We start from the raw sequence: 23,333 nt of genomic DNA on the forward strand, positions 1-23,333 counted from the left end.
CGTTTCCATGTGACTGTATCCTTGTCTGTCCGTCTCTCTGTCTGTCTGACTGTCTGTCTTTCGTTCCATACGGCCCCTCTTTTAGTCTTCTATTTATGTCTCTTCTAGCCAACGATGCCACAAAAAAAAAATGAAAACGCTAATGTAAGGTGGTTTTTGGGCTATCAACACAAATTCCCGTTTAGTTTTATGACTGTTACAGTTCTTGGCTTCTTGCCTCCCCACTCGGTTCCTGCAGGTTTTCCTGTCGACACTCTGATCACCTCAGACTACGATGCTTTCAGCCTAATGCCAGAGAGGTCACAGTTGCCAACGTTACTGAGATTTTCTGGAGATAAAGTGATTTTATTGAAAATAATTTATATTTTTTTATAAAAAAAAAATTTTAAATTTAGGAAAAAAAAAATATATAAAAATTAAAAAAAAACAATAAAAAAAATTACAAAAATACATAAAAATTAAAAAAATATATGGCATAAATATTGGGTTGCCCAAAAAGTAATTGCGGATTTTTTAAAAGAAAGTAAATGCATTTTTAATAAAACTTAGAATGAACTTTAATCAAATATACTTTTTTACACTTTTTTTCTAAAGCAAGCTAAAAGTAACAGCTGATAACTGACAGAAGAAAGAATGCAATTACAGAGTCACAAGCTGGGAAAAAATTTCTCAACGCCGACTATATGAAAAATCCGCAATTACTTTTTGGGCAACCCAATATAAGGGAGAAAGTGGCACAGGCCACGCCACAGGGGGGCATTTTATCGCCACTCGTATGGGTGACCACCATAAATGACTTATTACGGATGTTGACTGAGGAGGGATTTGAACCCGTCCGACGATGTTATAATACTTCTAAGGGGTAAGGATCCGAACGAGCTATGCAGAAGAGCCGAAAGGGTCTTGCATATGGCATATGACTGGGCTAGACCCAGAGGTCTCAATGTTAACCCAGAGAAGACTGAAATATACCTGTTCACGAGGAAGACAAAGGTGGGCCATTTTAACGCACCACGTTTCCTCAATAAGACGATTTCGATATCTGACAAGGTCAAATACTTGGGTGTGATATTGGACAGGAAACTGAATTGGAAGTACCACATTCAGGAGCGTACTGAGAAGGCTCATAGATGTTGGACACTATGGACGACGGGTTGTACGCTCGAAATAGGGCCTGAATCGTAGGATAGTCCACGGGCCATCTCCTCTATTATATTCAGTAATTCGACAAAAGGGACGTGTGCAAGGCCGACCACAGGTCTTTTGCCGTAAAAGACCTACTCCTGGCATACTCCGTATGTCTTCTCATTCTCCAGAATACCAATGTGTCCGAGAACCCAGGCCAAAACAACGTCATGAGCCAGGACTCCGTTCAGGGCCACCTAATACCCCGCTATGCACTTTGAATTCAAGGCCTTAAAGGCCGTCATGCAAATGCAAATTTTGCCCATAAACATTCCACTAAGGAACAGGGCCAAACTTCTCTTTGAATTCAAGGCCTTAAAGGCCGTCATGCAAATGCAAATTTTGCCCATAAACATTCCACTAAGGAACAGGGCCGTCCGATTCAAGTCTTTAAGCTCAATGATAAGGGGCCTCCTTTTTATAGCCGAGTTTGAACGGCGAGCCGCAGTGCGACGCCTTTGTGGAGAGAAGTTTAACATGGCATAGTACCTCACAAATGTCGCCAGCATTAGGAGGGGAAAACCACCGCTGAAAATTTTTTCTGATGGTCTTGCCAGGATTCGAACCCAGGCGTTCAGCGTCATAGGCGGACATGCTAACCTCTGCGCTACGGTGGCCTCCTAAAGGCCGTCATACTGTTCACATATATCCAGAGTATCGAAGATGTCAGGTCCATCGCCCGAATCTCCTTTGCGGCCAATGTAAAGACAAAGACATCTGGCTGAAAGATCGTTTACTCGTCCGGCAGCCTAACTGACTTGCCGATGTCGAGTTTCTCTGAGTAGATCTCCAATCCCGTCCCTGACGTCTTGAAGCCTTGAAGCCGTCAGTGAAGACCGAGTTTTCATACAACACAAACACATCATACGCCTCCCACTACTTCTTTCTGGGAAAGCGATTGCGAAGTAACCACTCTCGAATCGGTCTCTGAAACAGATAGTCTAAGACCCCCTAAATCCATGGATTCCAGAATGGATTAGTGCCCCTTTTCGCTTTTTCAGCATATCAAATTCTCCTAGCCTAAGCTCTTCCTCAGTGGCACAGCTCTGAATAAAGACCTCAACAGGTTGTATATTTAGCATCGCCTCCAGACCCGCCTGCGGTGTGTCCCCCGTTATTACGACCCAGGCCAGTTTCTGCACCTTTTGAAGTTCCCTGGCTAGTGTACTCCTCTCCATGGTCTTCCACCATACAAGAGCTCCATTTGTCAGCACTGGTCCCACAATGTACATCCAGTATATCATCTTCGGAAAATCTCCACACTTTCTACAGAACATACCGCGATTGCAGTAGAAGCAGGCGCAAAACATCTTTTAGTACCCTTCCTTTTCCAGGACGGTTCGGATTCAAGGGCTAGGCGTAGGTGTTTTGCTTTTTCTGACAACTGCACAGTGGTGATCTCAAACCATTTCTCGTAGCCCATCGCCATACCCTCCAGAGTGACCTACCTTTGAAACTCCCATCGAAAGATGGGAGTATGAATTATGGTTTCTTATCCTTGGGTTAATCCTCAGCCCATTTCTTGTAGTCCATCTGGATATCTTTCAGAGTGGCCTTTCTATAATCTCTCTGATCGCCTACAGAATTCTGCCACGAATTATTAGGAAGACTTTGTTGTTGTAGCCTCATTTTTATGTGGAGGTAGCAATCCTCGTCAAGCGCTTAAAGGTGAGAAAAGTCATTGCGGTCCAAAGAAACGATCGCAGCGGGAAAAATGTGGCCATTGGTTATTTAAAGGCGCTAATAACTCGCCTTGTCATATCGAGCATCATAGGTACTCAGTATTAACAAAAAAAACGCCGGTGCCGCCCAGCCTTTCAATGAAACTCTTCACTCGATACCGCTGATTGTCCGCGATTGCAGTTACAGCTACTCCATATGAAGCATTCCATCATCCTGCTCTCTGCTGAGTTTCTCATTATGACGGAGCTCAAAGTACCGGGCCGGGTAGGATGACGTCGTCTGCATATGGGTTCAGTCTCAAGTCATCTCCGTTGAGATCCAATGCAACTTCTTTTATCCCTAAGTTCCGAAGAATCGACGATAACACTTCCTGAAGGACCTTCGGAGGACCGATAATATGCTCCGCTGCATGATTTTTAATGCGGACTTGGGAGAAGTTCGCCTTAAAAATCGAAGAGTTGGCCATTTTGCCATTTCATTTCGAACATTTTCAACGCTGCAGAGTACTAGATCGTCGTTATTTATATAGGATCTAGACATGTCCGTCCGTCTGTTTGTTGAAATCACTCTACAGCCTTAAGTTCAAAGATGGCCTATATTTTGATAAAGCATCTCCCGATCAGAAATCTTGAGTTCAAAAAGTCGTATTTTTACCCCAATTTCAATGAACAACTGTGCCGAGTTTGGCCAAAGCGATATACCGATTCAAGTGTTTCAGCGTAGAAATGTGTGAGGTCCAAGTAGCAGTGACCCGACTAAAGAACAACAAGGCAGCAGGAGCTGACGGGTTACCCGCTGAACTATTTAAGGCCGTAGGTGACACGCTGATAAGGCCCATGCATAAGCTTATCTGCGCAATCTTGCTAGAAGAACGCATACCCGATGATTGGAACCTCAGCATACTATGTCCCGTACACAAGAAAGGAGACAAGACGGAATGTGCCAACTACAGAGGAATAAGTCTGCTCCCCATCGCATACAAGATACTCTCTCGCGTACTGTGTGAAAGATTAAAACCTCAAGTCAATGAGATAATTGGACCCTGTCAATGCGGCTTTAGACCTGGTAAATCCACCCTACACCAGATATTCACAATGCGCCAAATCGAGGAAAAGACCCGAGAAGGACAAATCAACACCTACCATCTCTTTGTTGCCTACAAAGCCGCCTTCGATACTCCTTAACGTTCAAAGGTATTTCAAGCCATGTCTGAGTTTGGTATCCCTGCAAAATTAATAAGACTCTGCAGGATGACACTTTCTGATACGCGTTCCTCAGTAAGAATAGGAAAGAATCTCTCCGAACCATTTAATGCCAAACTAGGTTTCAGACAAGGAGACAACCTATCTTGAGATCCCTTTAATATCCTGCTGGAGAAGATTATACGAGATGCAGATGTGAATAGATATGGCACACTAATCACAAGAGAACACATGCTACTCGCCTATGCCGACGATATCGATATCATAGGTCGGTCACCGGAAGTAGTAAATGCAGCCTTTGAAAGAATCGAAAAAGAGTCAGTGAAAATAGGTCTGGCATTTAATGGAGATAAGACGAAATGGATTGTTTCAACTCCCAAAAAGCCTTGCACAACCGAGCAGATAAAGAACATGGAGAAAGTTGGGAACCACAACCTTGAGAAAGTCAGTAAATTTATCTAACTCGGCAACGCCATAACCGAAAGTCACTGACACTAGTTTTGAGAATAAGCGAAGAATAATACTGGCAAACAGATGCTACTTTGGACTTGGAAAGTGTTTAGAAACAAGGCCACCTTTCGACAGACGAAGATTACACTATACAAGCCACTGATACTACCCGTGCTGTTATATGGTTCTGAAGCATGGGTACTTGTGAAAGCAGATGAGGCAGTACTTGGAGTATTTGAGAGAAAGATTCTTCGTAAAATATATGGACCAACTTTGCGTTAATGGAGAATATAGGCGACGTATGAACCACGAGCTGTATGAGCTGTATGACGACGATAGCATAGTTAGACGCATCAAAATACAACGGCTGCGTTGGCTAGGTCATGTTGTCAGAATGGATGAAGACGCTCCAGCAAAGAAGTCTTTTGAAGACAAAACCGGTGGTACACGCAAACCGGGAAGACCAAAAGCCCGATGGAAAGATCAAGTGGTGGGAGACAACTAGAAACTTGGTGTCACAAATTTAAGAATGAGCGCAGAAGAGCGAGGCGCTCGGAATGCTTTTCTACGTTCGGCTAATGAAACAAATATTCTGTCATAGCCAATTAAAGTAAAACAAAGCCTAGAACGGTTGAAATCGGTCTATAACCTGAAATAGCTCCCATAGAAACTAATCTCCTGATTTGACTTCTTGAGTCTTTACAAGCCGCAATTTTCATCCGATTTGGCTGAAATTTTGCATTTAGTGTTCTAATATGACTTCCAACAACTGTGCCTAGTACGGTCCAAATCGGTTTATACCCTTATATAGCTCCCATGTGAACCGGATAATCGAGAGCTTCCTTGTTTAGTTCCTAGAAGCTTTAATTTTTGCTGGTTTGATAAATAGTTCGACTCGGCCGAACTTAGTACGTCATTATTTGTCTTTATACCCTCCACCATAGGATGGGGGGTTTGTTTGCAACTACTCGAAATATTCGTCTGAGACCCCATAAAGTATATATATTCTTGATCGTCGCGACATTTTATGTCGATCTAGTCATGTCCGTCCGTCTGTCCGTCCGTCCGTCCGTCTGTCCGTCCGTCCGTCTGTCTGTCGAAAGCACGCTAACTTCCGAAGGAGTAAAGCTAGCCGCTTAAAATTTTGCAGATATACTTCTTATTAGTGTAGGTCGGTTGGGATTGTAAATAGGCCATATCGGTCCATGTTTTGATATAGCTGCCATATAAACCGATCTTGGGTTTTGACTTCTTGAACCTCTAGAGTGCGCAATTCTTAACCGATTGGAATGAAATTTTGCACGACGTGTTTTGTTATGATATCCAATAACTGTGCCAAGTATGGTTCAAATCGGTTCATAACCTGATATAGCTGTCATATAAACCGATCTTGGGTTTTGACTTCTTGAGCCTCTAGAGGGCGCAATTCTTATCCGATTGGAATGAAATTTTGCACGACGTGTTTTTTTATGATACCCAATAACTGTGCCAAGTATGGTTGAAATCGGTTTATAACCTGATATAGCTGCCATATAAACCGATCTTGGGTCTTGACTTCTTGAGCTTCTAGAGGGCGCAATTCCTATCCGATTTGGCTGAAATTTTGCACTACGTATTTTATTCTTACTTCCAACAACTGTGTCAAATAAGGTTCAAATCGGTTCATAACCTGATATAGCTGCCATATAAACCGATCTGGGATCTTGACTTCTTGAGCCTCTAGAGGCCGCAATTATTATCCGATTTGCCTGAAATTTTTTACGAAGGGTTCTCTCATGACCATCAACATGCGTGTTTATTATGGTCTAAATCGGTCTATGGCCCGATACAGCTCCCATATAAATCGATCTCTCTGTTTTACTTCTTGAGCTCCCAAAGGGTGCAATTCTTATTCGAATTGGCTGACATTTGACACAGGTCTCCAACATATAATTTAATTGTGGTCCAAACCGGACCATATCTTGATATCGCTCTAATAGCAGAGCAAATCTTTTCTTATATCCTTTTTGTGCCTAAGAAGAGATGGCGGGAAAAGAACTCGACAAATGCGATCCATGGTGGAGGGTGTATAAGATTCGGCCCGGTCGAACTTAGTACGCTTTTGCTTTTTTTTTTAAATTCGTTCTAAACATAATATTTGAAACATTTTTTTTTCTATGAAAATTTAAATTTTCCCCATCCTTTAGCAACGGCAACTCTAATGAGGACCCTAGTGTGTCTATGGATTTTTTTTTACATTTTGTCGTATTTATGACTGCGTGTTATAAAATATGAATTGACAGTTTAAGTGATGATTGGGTTTGTGTCTATGTAAGCCTGAGGAGGCTGGGGAGGAAAAGTAGGAGCCGTTGGTTTTTTTTCTTTCTTACAAATACTACTGAAGTAACTTTGCTGGGCTACTGCTGCTAGTTCCAATTCTGATGATGATGATAATGATGGCGGTGCCTTGGCTGCTGTTGCTGCTGATATTGCGTCTTATGGCACACGAGCCAAGAACATCCAATTAGTAGTACGATGTACATACGTTCCTTATGGAGTTTTTCCCCCTATTTGGACAAATGTAGAAGAGCAGCTATATGGCATAGATGGAAAAATAAAACAAAAATCTTCAGACAATTGAATGGCATTTGAGACACCAATAACAATTGCTGGGTATGACTTTATCCTGGAAATGGTTTCTAGGTAATCACTAAAGAGGTAGAAGGTATCGTTCGCATCATTGATGGACAAGGAAAAGTTGTAAGAAGTCAGTCAATGATCTGGAAATGATACAGGGCCACATGGCTATAATCCCTCAGAGTCATATGAGGAATTGAGGAATGATGTTTTAAGACGCCATAGTTAAAAAATTAAATTAAAAGGAAAGTTTTAAATTGTTTTAAGCTCCATAATCTTAAATCAAAAAGGAAAAAAAATTCCTCCTTAAATAAAAAAAATCTTTAAGCCTTTTAATTTTCCTTTATGTTTATGTTTATATTATTTTCATTTTTTATTTTTTTTTTTAATTTTTGTGATTAATTTTTCCCTCCTCTAATTTTTCTCTCTTTCCAGAACTCAATTAGACATAATCTCTCTTTACACAATCGCTTTATGCGCGTTCAAAATGAAGGCACTGGCAAATCTTCGTGGTGGATGCTAAATCCCGATGCGAAGCCTGGCAAATCGGTGCGTCGACGTGCTGCCTCTATGGAAACGTCGCGTTATGAAAAACGTCGGGGGCGTGCCAAGAAGCGTGTAGAAGCTCTGCGGCAAGCAGGCGTTACCGGCATCAATGACAATACACCTTCGCCCAGCAGTAGTATAAGCGAGGGACTAGATCACTTTCCTGAGAGTCCTTTGCACAGGTAACTAACTACTCTTTTTCGATGATTGATAGTTTGCAAGAATAGCTCAAGTTTTGCAATTTTTACTAAAGTAGTTTTTTTTTAGTATTGTTCAAATCAACTATTCACTCGTTAATAAATCAAAACAGACCAAACAAAAGACTAAAAAAAACATTTCATTACTGGCATTCTTTAGAGCAGTAGTTACCTTTTTAGAGATGCTTGAAGTTACTTTTGTCTTCCTTTTAAGTGATTTTGTTTAAACTTTTTTTTAAAAAATTGCATACATTTTTATAAGCACAGTCTTTTCATTTATCTTATGGTTTAAATAATGCCTAAACTTAAGAAGTAGATAATCTGCTTTTATTATTTGAAGTGGGGGTTATAGGACATGTTCGCTGCACATACCAAAGTTCAGTCAAACCGTACAAATGAGGAGGCTTCAGGGACCTCATTTACGAAAATCGTCAAATTTGGTTAATATGAGGACCAAGAACGTAGCCAAGTGGGATGGGGATATAGAGCGGTAGCTTCACCCAAAAACTCCCCCTCTAACAAAAAATCGTGCCTACGTCCCTGTTGAGCACTATAGCTATTTATAGGCCTAACAGGCCCCTATTTGGTTTAGTCGTCGGGGGGTATATGTTTACATCAAGTGTCAAATTTCAGCCGGTTTATACGGGGCTATAAAGGTCAAATCGGAAGACAGTTTGATAGGTGGACTAAGGATTATTTGATAGGTGGACTAAGGTTTATAAGGTTTTAACCATATCAGGTTCTGGATGCCCAAGAAGTTAAATCGAAGGGCTTTTTGATATGAGACTAGACCCACTCCTCTGCGCCTTCATTAACTCTCTTATATCTTTTTAGGGTGGGGGCACTTCGCCCTGAATGTGTATATCGACCTTGTTCCGAAAATGTGTATAAATTTCCCGAAAATCGATTAATTTAAACATCAAATAGGTTTTATTGGGTTGCCCAAAAAGTAATTGCGGATTTTTCATATAGTCGGCGTTGACAAATTTTTTCACAGCTTGTTACTCTGTAATTGCATACTTTCTTCTGTCAGTTATCAGCTGTTACTTTTAGCTTGCTTTAGCAAAAAAGTGTAAAAAAAGTATATTTGATTAAAGTTCATTCTAAGTTTTATTAAAAATGCATTTACTTTCTTTTAAAAAATCCGCAATTACTTTTTGGGCAACCCAATATATAATAGGGAGGTGTTTTCGGGTGGGGCAGTTCCCCAAACACATGGCTCTTTAATTGAATATCAAATTCGTTTTTTCTTCTCTCATGCACCTTTACCTCTATATACCCATTTAACGGGTTTTGGACGGCCACCGAGGCACCCAACCCCAACAATAGAAACCATATTTTGTTTTGACTGTGAGAGTGCAAAAAATACTTAGAACGAATCGCATTACCAATCTCCGAAGACTGGTGTTTTTGAAAATTAAGGTAATGAGAAGTGCTGTTTAGGGGAGGGATGGCACCTCAGACATTTCGACTCAAATATGCATATCAAATTCGTGCTGCACTCCCAAATCCATTAAATGTGAGACCTATATTGCCATGGTCGGTAAATATGATCTGTTTGGAAGGTGTTTTGGAGCTGAGGCGGCCACCGGCACTTTGCTCTGAAAATAGATATCAAATTCGTTCTGTACTCCCAAATACCGTAGATTTGAGCTCCATATTGCCATAAACGGAAATGAAGTTCAGTTTTGGGGGTAACCCCAAACACTTGGCTCCAAAATTGGATATCAAACTCTTTTTCTACTCTCAAATACCTTTCATTTGAGTCTCCTATAGTCATAATGGGTCAATTAACCTATTTGACTTATTTTTGAAAGGAAAAGCGCCACCTAGACTTGAACGCAAATTTTAGTGTCATAATCGTAATCTACTCCCAAATACCTTTCGTTTGAGTTCCATATAGCCATGGTCGGCTAATATGGCCATTTGGGAGATACCTGGGACCTCCCATTACTTGGACCTAATTTTTTATGTCATGTTAATGTAATATTGAATACTTTTCATTTGAGGCCCATATTGACATGAAAGTTGAATATATCTGTTTAGAGAAGTTTTTTGGTTGGGGAGGCCCGCTGGGTACTTGAACCCAAATTTTAATACGATATTCGTTTTCTAGTCTCAAATACCTTTCATTTGATACCCATATTGTGCGTATCGGTCCACTTTTGGTTTTAGTTGGCCTTGTTGGGGTAAGGGGGAGGGACCGCCCCCATCTGATATCTTAAAATTATATAGCCTATGTTTCCTTCCAGACAAACTTACACAATGTACGAACATTTTCAGAAAATCGGTTTAGCCGCTTTTGATTCTACGGAACAAAGAAAAAAAACCGAGTGCCACATAGTCATGATGGGTCATATGCTCATTTAAGGCGTTTTGGGGGTAGGGTGACTCCCCCAACTTCCATCTGATTTTGTATGTCAGATACCTTTCATTTCACCCCGAATACCTTTCATTTGAGGCCCATATAGACATGAACGCCTTTTTGGGGGAATTTTGGGATTGGGAAGGAATGATGGGTTCGTAGACCCAAATTGTAATACCATATTCGTATTCTGATTTCCAATATCTTTCATGTGATACTCATATTGTCCCGATCGGTTCACTTTTGATTTTGGGTGTTATTTTTGGGTAAGGGGGGAGGGTCCGCCCCCTTCCGAAATCAACAACTTATAAAGCCTATTTCTCCTTCTTGACTATATAAGTAGTCTACTCCCGAATACCTCTTATTTATGTCCCATATTGTCATGAAAACCCTATTTTAAGGGGTTTTGGGGCGGCCCCTGTTACTTGGACCCAATTTTTAATATGAAATTCATACTCTACTCCTGAATACCTGTCATTTGAGTCCCATATTGTCCCGATCGGTTTGGGTAGTACTTTTAAAGTAGAAAAGCCGTAAAGGTGTCTGAGATTGCGCATAACTGGGACTGGGACTGGGACCTGCTTACGAGGAAGATACAGGTTGACCAATTCGGGGTGCCACGTTTCCACAACAGAACGATTTCCATATTCGACAGCGACATATACTGGTTAGTGATGTTGAAAAGCATGCTGAAGGAAAGTGTTTTATCCAGCTTTGTACTGAAAACGCTCACAGATATTGGGTACAATGTTGAAGCTTTAAACTCCATATATGGCCTCCATTGCTAGCCTAATGGCTTTACAGGAGTCTAAGTGGACGAATATTGACTTATGCCTTGTTAGTATGATGAACGGCGATGAAGACGAATTGCAATAATAGGACATTAAGACAGGTTCAGAGAACATATTGTCTCGTCATAGGCGGAGCCATGAGAAACATGTATTCAAGGACACTGACGACAGTTTCAGATGCGAGAGCCACTGTGGCTATGAGACTGGCGGCGTTAGGAGAATGTAGAGAATAACAACAGGTCATACCTGGTCTAGGGACATTTTCAAGTCTGGAATTGTGCCATTTACTAAGCCATTTGTTGATCGATTCAACTGATTTGGTAAGCTTAATCATAACATTTATTCTACTTTTGAAACATTGTATGTCAATGTAGGCCTTTAGTCTAAAGTAGCAAATGCAAAATTTGCCCTTGAACATTCCACTAAGAAACAGGGGCAAACTTCTCACATATCAATGAGTGCAGTCTGCTTCAAGCTTTAAGCTCAATGATAAGGGACCTCCTCTTTGGAGAGGTATTTTACATGGCATTGTACCTCACACATGCTGACAGAATTAGGAGGGAAAAACCAACGCTGAAAATTTTTTCTAATGGACTCGCCAGGATTCTAACCCAGCCGTTCAGCGTCCTAAGCGGGCATGCTAACCTCTGCGCTACGGTGGCCTCCTTTGGGTAGCCTGTGCAGCGAATTCCCGAGCCTAATTTAGTAAATCTCTCTCTCTCTCTTTATTAGTGAGAGTCTTAGGATCATTAGCACCAAGTCTCTCAATAAACCTTAGAGAGATGCGTCTTCTATTATTCCAGCCTCATAGAGGGAGTCATGGTTTTCCGGGGAAGGCCAATGGCCTAGGCAACTTATACGCATGCGAAGGAAGAATAGGTTCGGCCTTGTCCTTGAGACTCGAACCAGGTGTCTTCTTTAAAAGCCCCTGCTGACAAGTCGTTCTTCTCCCTTGTCGACAACTTCCATTGCCAAACTGTCCCCAGCGACATTAGCAAAAGTTCTTGGATCCATCTTACTATTGTTCGCCCTAGATCTTTTAGGCATGAGATGCCCTGTAGTCTTTGGGGTAGCCTGTGCAGCGAATTCCCGAGACTAATTTAGGGAATCTCTCTCTTCCTATTAGTGAGAGTCTTAGGATCATTCGCCCCAAGCCTCTCAATAAACCGGAGAGCGATGCTTCTTTTATTATTCCAACCTCTTAGAGGGCGTCTTGGTTTGCCGGGGAAGGCCAATGGCCTAGGCAAATTATAGGCATGCGAAGGAAAAATAAGTTCGGCCTTGTCCTTGAGACTCGAATCAGGTGTCTACGTCAAAAGCCCCTGTTGACCAGTCGTCTGTCGGCTAGTCGTCTGCCTGCAGCAGCCCCTCCACCAGTCGAGTTTTCAGTAGCAGACAACATGTTACGGCCTGATACCACCACCGCAGCTGTTGGCTCTTTGGAGTCCATTCTAAGCCTATTCCTGGGCTCTAAATCTGCCGCTCCACCGGAAACAACCGCCTAATGGACAGCTCTATCGCAGCTATCCTTGAGTGACTTACATTTTTCTTTTAAAAATAATGACCTATTACGAGTTGGAGGCCACCGTAGCGCAGAGGTTAGCATGTCCGCCTATGACGCTGAACGCCTGGGTTCGAATCCTGGCGAGACCATCAGAAAAAATTTTCAGCGATGGATTTCCCCTCCTAATGCTGGCGACATTTGTGAGGTACTATGCCATGTAAAGCTTCTCTCCAAAGAGGTGTCGCACTGCGGCTCGCCGTTCGGACTCGGCTATAAAAAGGAGGCCCCTTATCATTGAGCTTAAACTTGAATCGGACTGCACTCATTGGTATGTGAGAAGTTTGCCCCTGTTCCTTAGTGTAATGTTCATGGACAAAATTTGCAATTTGCACTACGAGTTACGGGGAAAATTTTGGCGGAGTGAAAGAACAATACGCCCGCTCCACTCAACGGTTCGAATGAGAATCATGTAGTCCACTTTCTAACTTCCAAATTGAAATGAGGCGTCTAAGGACACAAGAAGTTATGGTGTGTTGGGTCCACATGTATTTATGTATGGTTAAGTCTAGTTTCATACAGCTTTATTGAATTTAATTGGCCCTCCTCAAAAGTGTATGCAATTTAGCTTTCAAGTTTTATTCCCAGGATGCCCTTTTCATTATATTTAAATACTAATAAAAAAAAAAAAAAACAAAAGACAAAGCCAAACATGTAGTTTTTTTCGAGTTACTTGGCATGAAAGTTTTAATATTTCAAATTAGCAAGTTTCAAGTTTCGTTTTCGTTTCCGATTTCGATTGAGTTATTCTCTCTCTTGCGTTTGATTTTCATTTAACCCAGAACAAAATTTTTGATTTGTGCTTTTGTTTCATTTTTGTGTTCTTTTTTTATTCACTTAACACTTGGATAATGGAATTTTGTGAAAAAACACAAACAGTGGGTTTCCCATATCGCCGGACTTCCGCCAGAGGGCTTCATCGAATGCCAGTTCCTGTGGACGTCTGAGTCCACGCTCTAACCTAGTGGGTTTGGATTATGATTGGAGTTATACAGATTATCAAAATTCCGCTTCGGCTGCCACCATGGACAAGTTGGCGGGGTCCATGGCCGAGGAGTTGACACTACAAAAGGACCTGATGCAACAGCAGCAACAGCAACAACAACAACAGCAGCAACAACAACAACAAGGGTCAGTTTTTCATTTATGATTTTGTGTTTGTTTTCTGGTTTATTTTTTTTTTCGTTTTCATTAATCCTGTTTTTGGTTTTAATGGTTTTCATTTTACTTTTCGTATTGAAAAATTTTGTTGTCAATGTTTGTCAAGGCAAAACAAAAATGCATGTCATTAACTAAAGCATGATGACTACATGTGCTTCTAGCCTAACTCCTAAACATATATTTACATTAGTTTCAGCATGCACTTTTTTTATATACAAATTAATATTTATTTTCCTATATATGGTCATATTAGTGCTATGACAAGCCTTCTCTGATGGCAGATGAATAAAGTCAAGTGTCTGTTTTTATTTGATCTCTTTTTGAAACCAAACGGTCATACGGTTGGCATAGGTTTAGCACAGCCTCGGTCATGCCCACTCAACCCCCACCGCCATATCCCAGCAACAATCAACAGCCAACCTACTCGCTCAATGGCCCCATGGCACAGGGCTATAGCAATTTGCCCACACAGCAGTGTATGCTGCATCGTTCAGTGACTTGCACCTGTTTGCATGCAACGCGTGAGGTAAGTTATTAAATATTAAGGGGTTTCCAACTACATATTGCCTGGATTAAAAACCATAACCTAAGAAAGCTTGTACGTGTACTGGGTAGAATTCGAAGTTTTAGTGGATAAGTATGGGATATTATGCCATAACAGATAATATTGCAAATTTTGCCCCTGAATATTCCACTAAAGAACTGGGGCAAACTTAAACTTATCACATATCAATGAGTGAAGTCCGATTCATGTTTTTAGGCTCTATGATAAGGGCCTCCTTTTTCTAGGCGAGTCCGAACGGCGTACCGCAGAGCGACAACTCTTTGGAGAGAAGTTTTACATGGCATAGTACCTCACAAATGTGGCCATCATTAGGAGGGGAAAACCACCGCTGAAAATTTTTTTCGATGGTCTCGCCAGGATTCGAACCCAGGCGTTCAGCGTCATAGGCGGACATGCTAACCTCTGCTCTACGGTGGCCTTCAGATTAGTTAGTGGGTTGTGAGTTAGGTTAGGTTAGGTTTAAGTGGCAGTCTGCCATCATACTCACTTCGACGTTTTCGTCCATTGTGATACCACAGGAACAGAAGTAGGAAGATGCCTTCTAGTTCCTACTGTTGAACCATCCAGATCGCTTTAAAAAACCCAACAACTTGTGAACGTTCACATCCGCTAAATCACAAAGGTTCTCAAAGAAATGAGAACCTAAAGTGGAACTCCTTTTGACTGCCAGTGCGGGACACACACACAGAAGGTGTTCTATAGTCTCTTCTTCTTCGATGTCCTCACAGCTTCTGCAAAAGTCGTTGCTGGCAATCTACAGTCTGTCAGCATGTTTTCCGATTAGACAGTGACCTATCATGATGGACACAATGACTGAAAAATCTGTTCTAGCCAATGACAGCAAAGCAAGGCTAGATTAGGCCACATCGTTTTAGAATGCTCACAGTCCCCTTTTTGTGACCATCTATCATTCGAAGGTATTCTTCAGTCCCTTCTTCTTCGATGTCCCTACAGCTTCTGCAAAAGTCGCTGTTACTGGTAACCTTCAGTCTGTCAGCATATTTTCCGATTATACAGTGACCTGTCATGATTGACACAATGAATGAAAAGTCTGTTCTAGCTAATGGCAGCAAAGCGGTAGACCTCTTCAAGGCTAGATTTTGCCACATCGTTTTAGAATGCGCACAGCCCGCTTTTTGTGATCATCTATAATTCTTCTTCGATGTCTCTACAGCTTTTGCAAAAGTCGTTGCTGGCAATCTACAGTCTGTCAGCATATTTTCCGATTAGACAGTGACCTGTCATGATGGACACAAGGACTGAAAAGTCTGTTCTAGCCAATGACAGCAAAGCGGTAGATCTCTTCAAGGTTAGATGAGGCCACATCGTTTTATCGTTTTAGAATGCTCACAGCCCCCTTTTTGCGACCATCTATCATTCGCTTTCCTTCGGGTCTGGTTCTGAAAACTTAGTCTACACGTCGATAAAGGCATGCCCACAGATTCCAGTTTCCCTGGAATGTGTGTTAGGTAGTTCCACATCGTTTTATCGTTTTAGAAAGCTCACAGCCCCCTTTTTGTGACCATCTATAATTCGTTGTCCTTGGGGCCTGGTCCTGAAAACTTAGCTTACATATCGCTAGAGGCATGCCCACAGATTCCAGTATGCCTGAAATTTGTGTTAGGTAGTTCCTAGTCTCGCAAATTCCGGCTCAGGTAGGGTATAATCCACACTGCCTGGAATATCGGACATTGTATCAAGGATAACATAATGTCCGTAGCTGCCACATGACCAAAGAGAAAGCGGACGATTGTACGACCATGGCATCAGGCCCCCCACCCATGGTTGCGTCTCAACGAACTTGCCTCATATTTCGCAGCAAGAAATCTGAAGATATCTGCCACCAAATCTTCAGCCACATTGTTCACTGCAATTGGAGAAATGATTCCAACCATCAAGTTTCCCAAAATACTTGGCGTCACATTTCACAGCTCTTACACATTCTCGCCATATGCCACAGAAATTTGCGATAAAGTCAAAAGTAGAAACAAGGTCCTCAAGTCACTTGCTGGCAGCACTTGGGGTGCGGACAAAGAAACCTTGTTGACCACGTACAAAGTAATAGGCCGGTCTGTGGTAAGTTAAGCAGCGCCATAAGATTTGTCAGAATGTCGCCCTATAAACTGCGACGGGCTGTTTCCTCAGTTCTCATGTGGACCACCTCCATCAGGAGACAAAGATCCTACCAGTGCGAAGACCTAACCACATGCTGTCTAAGCAATGCCCTTTTGGGCTGTTATCGCAGAGACCATCCAAATCATCATCTTGTGGATAGATATCTACCGCCCAGAAGCCTTAAGGTAGATCTACATGATCTACTGCGTGAGGTTCAGCGCTACAAGAGAGAACCTCTAGATCAAGCGGCATATCAAGCTGGTCTGAACAACATTCATGCAGACACGCCAGCAGTTGCGGTAAATGGCTACCGGGTGAATGTAGTCCTTGGAGAACGACCGCCTCCCATTGAACCTGAAGAAATTGACCTGCCCCGGCAAACCAGAGTAGTTCTGGCTCAATTACGTTCCGGCAGATGCAGTCGCCTCAACTCCTACAGAGCAAGGATTGATGCCGACGTGCAAGATGTATATCCCGATTGTAACCAGGAACCGCACGCTACACGTCACCTGTTTAACTGCCCAGTCAGACCCAGATCCCTGTGGACGCATCCCATCTTAGTCGCAGAGTTCCTGGGTCTTAACACTCAACAGAATCAAACAGACGAAGGATAGAACACAACAAACTGCTACAACAGCAAAGCGAAAGCTCCCTTAGCCTCAAGGCAGTGGTCTCAGCAATTTTTCTATCCACAATGTCCAGAGGCATTAGATGTAGCATTAAATTCTTTGCATCAGATGGTGTCGTTTCCAGTGCGGCTGTGATGTACAAATAAGCTATTCTTTGGTTCCGGTTAAGTATTGAGCAGTAGGTGGACTTATGAAACGGCGTCCACTAGACCACAACACCATATAGTATTATTGGTCTATCAACTGCAGTATATACCCAATGCATGATGCGCGTTCTAAACCCCCAAATTTTGTCAATGGCTCTCTTGTAGGTGTATAGGGCAAGAATCACCCTTCTTGCCCTTTCCAAAATGTGATTTGAAGTTCAATTTCCTCTCCAGCAAAATACCCAGGTATTTTGCGCTTTCTATAAATGGAACATTCTCTTCTCCCAAGGAGGCAGGTTCCACTATAGGCAACTTGTATCACCTGCTGAAAAGAACTACTTCTGTCTTGCACGGATTTATGCCTAGACCACTTTCGGTAGCTCACTTCGCTGTTGCAAGTAGAACATGCTAAAGGCATATCTCCTAGAATGATGGGAAACTTTCCCCTAACCGCGATTGCCACGTCATCAGCATATGCGACCACTTTTACGCCTTTTTCACCCAGAGACAATAATATTGGGTTGCCCAAAAAGTAATTGCGGATTTTTAAAAGAAAGTAAATGCATTTTTAATAAAACTTAGAATGAACTTTAATCAAATATACTTTTTTTACACTTTTTTTCTAAAGCAAGCTAAAAGTAACAGCTGATAACTGACAGAAGAAAGAATGCAATTACAGAGTCACAAGCTGTGAAAAAATTTGTCAACGACGACTATATGAAAAATCCGCAATTACTTTTTGGGCAACCCAATATATTGCTAATGTCTTTATTCCAAAGTAGAAGAGACAGTACACCTCCTTCAGGCGTTAATCTGCTGACCCATCTTTTAAGATCCACAGATCCCAAACCTACCGTAACGCAACTTTTAGTAAGTAAATTATTAATAAACTTTCTTGATGCCTAGAAACTCCAACTCCTTCACCATTGACGTCGGTTTTACATCATTGAAAGCACCTTCCATGTCAACGTTAATGCTACCATTGTATATTCCTTGACAGCGAGAGAACCCTCTAAGTAGCCGACTAGGTCATTAAGGGCCTTTATTTGGCCCAGATCGGTTCAGATTTAGATATAGCTGCCATATAGACCGATCTCTCGATTTAAGGTTTTCCGTTTTCGCCGAAATTTTGGACAGTGAATTGTGTTAGGCCTTTCGCAATCTTTCTGCAATATGGCACAGATCGGTCCAGATTTGGATATAGCTGTTATATAGACCGATCTCTCAATGTAAGGTCTTGGGCCCTTAAAAGTCGCATTAATTGTCCGATTTCGCCGAAATTTCGGACCGTGAGTTGTGTTAGGCCCTTCAACATACACAGTGACTTTTGTTAGGTTTTTCGACGTCCGTATCGTATATGGTTCAGATCGGTCTATATTTGGATATGGCTATCAGAAAGACCAATATTTTGTTCTATTGTTCTATTCTCCGCAATTACTTTTTGGGCAACCCAATACAAAATTGAACAATGACAACCACTTATTAGACCATTTAATATATGTGTCGAATTTTGTCAAAATCGAACCATATTTCGATATTGCTGTTATGAGGGCATAAATTATGCTATTTTCACCGATAGGTGGTTTCGATATTTACCCGAGGTGGTGGGTATCCAAAGTTCAGCCCGGCTGAACTTAACGCCTTTTCACTTGTTTTAGTTTTGCACTATAGGATAGTTATCGATTAACGTTGTGATACTTGTGTAGGCGATGATGTATTAATCGATTATTTAGTAATCGATTGTCAGTTATTAGACCATTTCGATGTCAGAATGCAAATTTGCTCATGAACATTGCACTAAGGAACAGGGACAAACTTCTCACATAGCATTGAGTGCCGTCCGATTCAAGTTAAAGCTCAATGATAAGGGGTCTGCTTCTTATGTGATAATTGTGTAGACGATTGTCTATTAATCGATCATTTAGTAATCGATTGTCAGTTATTAGACCATTTCGATGTTAGAATGCAAATTTGCTCATAAACATTCCATAAAGTAGCAGGGGAAAATTTCTCACGTAGCATTGAGTGCTGTCCGATTCAAGTTTAAGCTCAATGATAAGGGCCTCGTTCTTATAGTCGAGTCCGTACGGACTGCCGCAGAGCGACAACTCTTTGGGGCGAAGTTTCAACTTGGCAAAGTACCTCACAAATGTCGACAGCATAAGGAGGGGATAACCACAGCTCAAAATTTTTTTCTAGCCTAGGTTCGCTAGGCGTTCAGCGTCTTAAGCGGATATGCTAACATTTGCCCTGCGGTTTCCTCCATCGATGTCAGTTACATTCTTTAATTCTTCACTAAACTTTGCCTTGACTTTTTCTACATTTCTTTCTTTCCCACAAAAAAACAAAATCAGGGTCTCTCGCCAAATTCAGTTCAAACCATGTCACCCGCCTATCCAAACAGTGAACCCTCATCGGATTCCTTAAACACCTACGCCAATGTAGTCATAGAGGGTGCGTCTGGAGTATCATCCGATGGCAGTGGCTCCAATCACTTAATGGTGCATCAGCAGCAAAGACAGTTACAACAACAGCAGCAGCAACAGCAGACACAATCACAACATAGCTCAAATTTAGAAGGTAAGATAGCCAAAGACATTTTCATAGACGTTCATTTAAAGACCAAATATTAACCAAGAAGCTGAAATTACTGTAAATTATTTCAAAAAATTTCTCACACACAACTTTTGAATTTTCTTCTTTAGATAATAATTGCGCCTCCACTCTAATAGGACAATACTTGGGTGCTCTAAATAATGAGGCAGCGCCAATTGACGAATTTAATATAGAAAATTTTCAAGGTGGTCTCGAGTGCAATGTTGAAGAGGTAAGTCGAATGAAAATTAAATAAGAAATCATGAAAAAAATGTTTAACAACAGAGCGTAGTGGAAAAAGAAGTTATGCTAGGGTTGCCCAAAAAGTAATTGCGGATTTTTCATATAGTCGGCGATGACAAATTTTTTCACAGCTTGTGACTCTGTAATAGCATTCTTTCTTCTGTCAGTTATCAGCAGTTACTTTTAGCTTGCTTTAGAAAAAAAGTGTAAAAAAAGTATATTTGATTAAAGTTCATTCTAAGTTTTATTAAAAATGCATTTACTTTCTTTTAAAAAATCCGCAATTACTTTTTGGGCAACCCAATACATTCTCAGGTGAAAGAGATTGAAACTTATTTCCATAAATTGTGTTTCTACAAATATTGTATTTCATACAAAATTTGAAGTTTTCATTATTTTACTCATAAATTTTTTTCTAACAATCTTTGATTTAAGCCCAGTTTTCATTATTTCACTCATAAATTAGCCAAGTCGTTGGGTCCGTGTAATGACCCCTTTTGATTTTCTTCGCCTGATATCAGTTTTTTTTTATTATCCCTCGTCCCTGTACATTCAGCTTATGCAACAAGAAATCAACATTGATGGTCTGCTTGACATTAACATACCGCTGACAGCGGTCAATAGTGCCGTGAGCAATAGTGTCTCAAATGCTGGTCATCTGGGAGCAGTAAATAATGCATCATCACCATCGGCGACACCATCAATAACGGCCACAACAGGCGTAACGTTGACCACACACCAGCAACAGCTCAATCAATTGCAGGTACATTTGCAGCAGCAACAACAACAGCACCAGCAACAATTGCAGCAGCAGCAGCAGCAACAACAACAACAACAACAATTGCCACCAATGCTGAACAACAACAATAATACGCCTATGACAACCGGGCTGGAATTGCCGACACAAACGCCAACCTCCAATCTAAATGCCATAGTACAATACCCACAGCAGAATGTGGTGACACCACCGTCATGGGTGCATTGATACAGCCGATTGGTCCAGTACTTTCCCTATCACCACATACAGCATCAGTACACGAATCACCAACATCATCACCACCACATTCACATCCACCCCCTTCATAACAGCAATAATGGCATACCAACCAACATCCCTAGCAATAGGGCAGCAATCTACAAGCACAGAGGAGGAGGAGGAGGAGGGGCAGCCGTAGGAGAGCATTATAATGGCAAACAACGAAAGCTAAGCTTACGTCATTTATGAGGCGAGGATAAGAGGGTGTTTGTGTTCCCTCCACCCCCACCGCCCTCACCAAAACCAAAACATTACCAGTGAAGCTTTAAGGAATTCTAAAACTGCTCTTCAATGCTGTGCTTAAGTATGGATCTGTTATTGCGTGTGCGTGCGTGCGTGCAGTTGTGTGTGTGCGTCTGTGTATTGGCAGTCGAAAAGGCATGGCCCATAATAAAGGGGAATCCCCTCTATTCACTCTCCCCAAATGTTCGGGCATTGCCTATTTGCCCATGTTGCTGCAACACCTAACTGGATACCCATAAGAAAAGGATAATTTAAGGACAATAGTGTAAAAAAAAACAACAACAAAAACCTGTACAGAAACCACAATTCTCGTCTCCCTGCTGCTAAGAAATCCAAACAACAATTCTCTTTGCTCTGCACCACTACAACATCAACAACAAATCAAAGTAAGTATGCACTGTGTTTTTGCTTTGCTCACGTCCTTATCATTTTAATCGTCCTCTATTGCCATGTAATGACATTTGGACATGTGCTGTTGTTGACAACGGTGGGGGAGAATTGAGAAGAAGGGAAGCTTTGTAACATTTGACTTTGCCGCTTTGATGCTTACATTAATTTAAAATGACATTTACACATAAATTATGTTAATAAAATAATATGGCCTGCTATGGTACTACTCTCGCATTCTCACTCTGTCTCTCTCTCGCTCTCTCCCTTCCTCCTTACAGCAGAAGTTATAAATTATGAATATGAATGAACCTATTTTTGGTAGCAGAAAAAAGTGCTGAATAAATTAATTTTTTGCTTCTTAAGAGTGGTGGTCCTTTGGTCTTTTATGCCTTGCCAACCTTGTCCTAAAGTCACCAATTTCCCAAATCCCCCACCACTCTCTCTCTCCCTCTATTTCTTAAATATTTCCTTATTCACTTAGTTAAATTACATATTTCTAAATGCTTAGAGGACAGAGCGTAGTAAATAGACACCAAAAAAGGGACAGGGACAACTTTCAGTTATTTTATTGCCCACAGGGAGAAAAGAAATAAAATTATGTTAAAATCTTCTTAAATGTATAATAACAAGTAAAAGCGTGCCAAGTTCGGCTGGACCGAATTCAATATACCCTCCACCATGGATCTGTGTTAAATGTCAGTCAATTCGAATAAGAATTGCGCCCTTTGAGGGGCTCAAGAAGTAAAATAGAGAGATCGATTTATATGGGAGCTATATCGGGCTATAGACCGATTCAGACCATAATAAACACGTATGTTGATGGTCATGAGAGAATCCGTCGTACAAAATTTCAGGCAAATCAGATAATAATTGCAACCTTTAGAGGCTCAAGAAGTCAAGATCCCAGATCGGTTTATATGGCAGCTATATCAGGTGATAGACCGATTTGAACCATACTTGGCACAGTTGTTGGATATCTTAACAAAACACGTCGTGAAAAATTTCAGTCCAATCGGATAAGAAGTGCGCCCTCTAGAGGCTCAAGAAGTCAAGACCCAAGATCGGTTTACATGGCAGCTATATCAGGTTATGGACCGATTTGAACCATACTTGGCACAGTTGTTGGATATCTTAACAAAACACGTCGTGCAAAATTTCAGTCCAATCGGATAAGAAGTGCGCGCTCTAGAGGCTCAAGAAGTCAAGACCCAAGATCGGTTTTTATGGCAGCTATATCAAAACATGGACCGATTTGAACCGTACTTGGCACAGTTGTTGGAAATCATAACAAAACACGTCGTGCAAAATTTCATTCCAATCGGATAAGAAGTGCGCGCTCTAGAGGCTCAAGAAGTCAAGACCCAAGATCGGTTTATATGGCAGTTATATCAAAACATTAACCGATATGGCCCATTTACAATACCAACTGACCTACACTAATAAGAAGTATTTGTGCAAAATTTCAAGCGGCTAGCTTTACTTCTTCGGAAGTTAGCGTGCTTTCGACAGACAGACGGACAGACGGACGGACATGGCTAGATCGACATAAAATTTCACGATGATCAAGGATATATAAACTTTATGGGGTCCCAGACGAATATTTCGAGTAGTTAC

The 23,333-nt window shown here is 41.4% G+C and overlaps 1 protein-coding gene across 1 annotated transcript in view; it reads left to right on the forward strand.

Annotated features, from left to right (window-relative positions):
* Positions 1–21,646, forward strand: part of LOC106084994 (forkhead box protein O) — a 122,140-nt gene extending 100,494 nt beyond the window's left edge. Inside the window, exons 3-8 of the mRNA XM_059363554.1 lie at positions 7,572–7,864; positions 13,476–13,727; positions 14,109–14,283; positions 19,567–19,792; positions 19,918–20,039; positions 20,607–21,646. Coding sequence (XP_059219537.1) covers positions 7,572–7,864; positions 13,476–13,727; positions 14,109–14,283; positions 19,567–19,792; positions 19,918–20,039; positions 20,607–21,035 — 1,497 coding nt within the window. The 3' untranslated portion in view covers positions 21,036–21,646. The remainder of the gene's footprint in view (positions 1–7,571; positions 7,865–13,475; positions 13,728–14,108; positions 14,284–19,566; positions 19,793–19,917; positions 20,040–20,606) is intronic.
* The last annotated feature ends 1,687 nt before the right edge of the window (positions 21,647–23,333 follow it).

Source organism: Stomoxys calcitrans, chromosome 2 (genome assembly GCF_963082655.1).
Source record: "Stomoxys calcitrans chromosome 2, idStoCalc2.1, whole genome shotgun sequence".
Lineage (NCBI taxonomy): Eukaryota > Metazoa > Arthropoda > Insecta > Diptera > Muscidae > Stomoxys > Stomoxys calcitrans.